General features: G+C 35.2%; 1 protein-coding gene across 1 annotated transcript; it reads right to left on the bottom strand.

Annotated features, from left to right (window-relative positions):
• Positions 1–1912: 1912 nt before the first annotated feature.
• On the bottom strand, positions 1913–3967 carry LOC130687486 (uncharacterized). The gene is made up of 5 exons (XM_057510662.2): positions 3705–3967; positions 2900–3128; positions 2597–2837; positions 2277–2522; positions 1913–2185 (listed from the first exon to the last, which is right to left on the bottom strand). The coding sequence occupies exons 1-5, from the start codon at positions 3778–3780 to the stop codon at positions 2051–2053; spliced, it is 927 nt and encodes a 308-aa protein (XP_057366645.1). The 5' UTR covers positions 3781–3967; the 3' UTR covers positions 1913–2050.
• Between the last annotated feature and the right edge of the window lie 883 nt (positions 3968–4850).

Raw genomic sequence — 4850 nt, 5'->3', positions numbered from 1 at the left:
TGAAAAAATGGAAGTTGTTTTTATGTAGAATCTATAGTTTTTGAGTATATAAAATTAGGTGCGAATCGAAACCGCTACTAGCGCGCCAGTACGCTACAGCGCTAGCGTGACACATCAAACTTCTTTGATTATTCAAAAACTATAAACTCTACGTAAAAACAAATTTCATTATCGTGTTTCTTGTTAAATTTTGAATCAGAATCATATTTAGTTATCTAGATTGAATAATATTATTTTTTAATAGGACCAAATGTTTTGCCCGACAAAATAAGCCCGACAAAATAAGCCCGGCCTTCTGTTTTTTACGGATAATTCAAAATCGATAAGCCCAATATAAAAATCTACCCGATTTCCGTGATCAGCGATCAATTTCGAATCAAAATAATGTATTTTTAACCAAATCTAGAATTTGACGAAAATTGAAAAAAGTAAGAAGGCTATAACTTTTTCATTTTTGGCCAAATTTCAATTTAAAATTTAAAAAAAAATGCTAATCACGAATATAAAGTTTATTTTTTAATTGGCCTAATAGTATTTGAATTAAACAAAAAAAACACAAGGCCGGGCTTATTTTGTCGGGCTTAAAGTTTTGTCCTATTAAAAAATAATATCATTAAATCTAGATAACTATATGTTATTCTGATACAAAATTAAACAAGGAACACGAAAATGGAAGTTGTTTTTATTTAGAATCTATTGTTTTTGAATATATAAAATTAGGTGCGAATCGAAACTATTACTAGCGCGCCAGTACGCTACAGCGCTAGCGTGACACATCAAACTTCTTTGATTATTCAAAAACTATAAACTCTACGTAAAAACAAATTTCATTATCGTGTTTCTTGTTAAATTTTGAATCAGAATCATATTTAGTTATCTAGATTGAATGATAATATTTTTTAATAGGACAAAATTTTATGCCCGACAAAATTAGCCCGGCCTTCTGTTTTTTACGATTAATTCAAAATCGATCAACCCAATATAAAAATATACCCGATTTTCGTGATCAGTGATCAATTTCGAATCAAAATAATGTATTTTTAACCAAATCTAGAATTTGACGAAAATTGAAAAAGTAAGAAGGCTATAGCCTTCTCACTTTTTCATTTTTGGCCAAATTTAAAATTTGGCTTAAAATACATGATTTCAATGCAGAATTGAATGCTAATCACGAATATAGAGTTCATTTTTCAATTGGTCTTATAGTTTTTTAATTTAAGGTCAAAAACACAAGGCCAGGTTTGTTTTGTCGGGCTTAAAATTTCTAACTTCAAAAATTGAAACTCATTGAAATTGGTTCTAAATCCCAGAATACATCCAAAATTGAATGCTGATTACGGAAAATTGTGATGTTTTTCATTAATTCATTTGGTTTTTAAACACACCCAATATTTAAGTTGAGGCTAGCGCTGTCCCGTACTGGCCGCTAGTTGCGCTCTACAGTACAAATATTCGTTTAGTTTGAAAACTATAAAACCAATTGAAAAATAAACTTGATTTTCGTGATTAATATTCAATTCTGAATCGAAATCATGTATATTCATTGCTGTATTAAAGATTTTTGAAAATTAATGGAAAAGTCGGGCTTATTTTCTGTCATGGCTAAATTTTGAATATGGCTTAAAATTCATCATTTCGATCGGGAATTGAATGAAAAGCACGAAATTTAAGTTCACTTTTCAATTGGCCTTAGAGTTTTTGAGCTAATCGTGAAAAACAAAAAATTTAGTTGGTGCGCTGGCAATATTTTGTTTCTGTTCTTAAAAACGGCTGGCTTAATGAAAAAACTAATCACTGAATCGAAAGCAAACTCAATATCATCTTACGGCCACGGCGCTTCGCATTTTCAAAATCTTTAGTCCTTTTAACAACCAGAACCAGCAATTGACGTTTCTTGAGAACATGAACCCAATTTTCCACATAACAAATGTCTTGTATTACTACGTCTGCAAGATTATTTGGATTTTGAATACGTGAAACATTTTGCGCAACGAGAGGAGGGATTTAAAAGGACTCCGCCAACAGAAGGAAGGGCATTAGATGTTAAAACCTACTCGGATTTAAACTTCACCATGTGCGTGGCAGCCGTTTGAATGTACATCATTACTTCTTCGGGTATAAAAGGCATTTGTTTTCGGTAATCGACCATTTGCTTGTCCAGCCTTTTTACTTGCTCCTCAGCGATCTGCAAATGAAAAAAAAACGAACCATGCAATTTAGACTTCCGATAACGACGTATCATTTTCTGTAAAAAAAAGAAAAATTCAAGAAATTACCAGGCGATAGGTTTTGGCAATAACTTGCAAAATGAACTGAGCTTCCCTCAAACCAGCACCGACAAGCCCCAAGACGGATTCCGAGCCGGAGTGTTTTCCGGCAGTATTTCCTGTTACGGGATCGACGGCCGGAAGATCTTGTACAACAACACCTTGTACCAACATTCCTTGCACCGCTTCTGAGCGACTGCCCAACATGTCGAAAATTTCTTGAAAAGTTTTGTTGGCTAAAAATTCATCTGCAATCTACAACAAGAAAAAAGAGAAGTGTTAGTAAGATTTTCTTTCGTCACTAAAAAAAATTCCATAATTCTTATTACTCCGTGGATGACGCTAGGTAGCGTGGAAAGCCAATCGACGATGTGAACAAAAGCTTCATCCTTCATTAATTCACTGACGACATCGGCAATGATTTGCTCGAGATTAAGAGGCGACATTCTTCCACTAGAATCAACTGATGTTATTAATCCGGTGTATGGTTGTAAAACTGATATTTTTTGCTTGGCTTTAGCCACTTCACTTTCCAAATAATGGATTGTCTGTTCATTGGGCCATCGAGTTCTGTTTATAATGAAGGAAAAATTTATTGGAATCTGAATGTTGTAATGTCAAGCTCTTTTTACCTTCTAGATGATGCTTTAACGGCTGAATCGATGAAGTCCTTGGCAACGGTGTAAGATTCTCGCGTGATCTCATTTATTTGGGTGATCTCCTTTAGCAAGTGATCTGCCAAGCGATCAACGATGACGTCTTCTATTTCGGAACGAATTGTGCCTGGAAGATGTACCTGTTGTTCCAGTGCCCGATGAATGCCAACCTGGATGGCCGTTCGCACACTCCGAGTGGACCAATCTGTTAGCAATGTTCGTATGACATTTCGACAACTGGTTTATATTACGGGATTTCACGAAAGTGAAGAATAAAAGAGGCATGCAGTATAGATTTCTGCCAAAAGATGGGTACCAAGTGTCAAAAAGCGAATTTTATTCGAAAAGGAAGAGAGATAGATTTGTCTTCCTGACGATAGATGGCTCGTAAATGTAAAAAAAACACATTAAATTCGAAAAATAGCAAAGATAGATTATCTCCAAAATGCCACCTATGTGCCACATAAGCTGAAATCCTGTTTCAATTTTCTTATCTGTGTTTCGTATTTCTAAAAACTGTCGAAACAAGTTTGAAAATCGAAGAAAAATTTACATAGCTAGTGTAAATGACCTGAATAACCAATAATATCTGGTTTCAGAAAAAACATCAAGGACGAGAGAGAAATTTTCAATGAGGAACCAAACCGGGAAATCCACCAATGGCGTGCAAGTTAAGAGCCGAAGGCTTGAATAATTTGACGATACGAAAATGTTGCTCACGGGAACTTAATAGAGCAGTGGTAGTAGTAGTAGTAGTAAGTAATAGCATGACTACACTTACGTTGATTGACCGCGCCCGCACTGCCGAACACGACAGCAACGCATAACGTCGTGGCTAGAATCGAGTCGAAACGCATAATGTTGATGTTGTCAAAAACTTGGGAAGCTGCGAAGGAAAACACTGTAACACTGAAGACAACGACGAATTACATTTTATAACCATAACAGCAGGGCTATGCGTAATCTGACATTTATCAGTCCGGTTATCTGTGCACGTTACCAACACGTCATTTCCTCCTGACAGGTCGTTGTTTCATTTCATTACTTTTTTGCGTCAGTCCGGTAAGGTTTCTTCTATAATATCATTTTATTACTCACCGTCATGTGTCATGTGTCATGTAGTTTACTAATTGTGACATGATTTCCAATATCTTTGAAAAATTTAAGTGTTCATTGCTGGTCATACGACGACATATCAGCAATTCGTTTTCTCTAGAAATTGCTCGTTCACGATGCAGCGAGCTATTTGCTGAGTGCGGAAGTGATGCAATCGCTTCGAAAGTGAAAATTATTATAATAATAATACGTTTTATGTTCATTCAGTGGTCTTTGGTTTCGTTTCAATTTTACCTTTTTGTTGTGCAGTTACTCTACTGGAACGATGATGAAAATTTGTCTGATGATTCGTGACAAAGTCGTTCTAATTCCTGCAAGTGAAATCATCAGACGAAAAAGAAAATTTCCCCTCGGCTCTGCTACAGAAAAATAATAAATGATAATCAAAAGAATCAACAACTGCTAACGAATGGTGTTTTTGAATTCAAGGATTTAGTAGTTCAATGAATTCGCGCTAATAAATTTACGTGTCGTGAAAAAAAAAATGCACGTAGGACCAAGTTATACTGCTGGTAGAGCAAAAAAGTCAAACTTGTTTCAACCTTCATTTGTGATTTTGGCTACACACTCGATCTTTACCTTGTTTATCGTTATAAAAAAAGAAAACCAGATTTCGATTGCCTTAAGACTATGTGGCCAACGCGCATTTTTTTCTTTTTTTGAGGGTTAAATGGGAGCTATTTTCAAACCGCCTTACGAGCCTTACTGGCATAGGTTATCAAGGTTTTCGACAAGAGTTCCGGACTTTTTTTGTTTTAGACGTTGGCAACAATTTTTTTTGTGTAATAAGAAACAGGAAATACTATCTCTT

The sequence above is a fragment of the Daphnia carinata genome, chromosome 4, assembly GCF_022539665.2.
Source record: "Daphnia carinata strain CSIRO-1 chromosome 4, CSIRO_AGI_Dcar_HiC_V3, whole genome shotgun sequence".
Classification (NCBI taxonomy): domain Eukaryota; kingdom Metazoa; phylum Arthropoda; class Branchiopoda; order Diplostraca; family Daphniidae; genus Daphnia; species Daphnia carinata.
The sequence above is the reverse complement of the archived record's forward strand: the minus strand, read 5'-3'. Positions and strand labels throughout refer to the sequence as shown.

What these genes read in the sequence shown, in the direction of transcription:
- LOC130687486 (XM_057510662.2), bottom strand. Translation starts at nt 3,780, where the DNA reads ATGCGTTTCGACTCGATTCTAGCCACGACGTTATGCGTTGCTGTCGTG. An exon ending in TGCGGGCGCGGTCAATCAAC is followed by an intron (nt 3,129 to 3,704) that starts GTAAGTGTAGTC and finishes CATTGCTAACAG; the next exon opens with ATTGGTCCACTCGGAGTGTG. An exon ending in TTGCCAAAACCTATCGCCTG is followed by an intron (nt 2,186 to 2,276) that starts GTAATTTCTTGA and finishes TTTCATTTGCAG; the next exon opens with ATCGCTGAGGAGCAAGTAAA.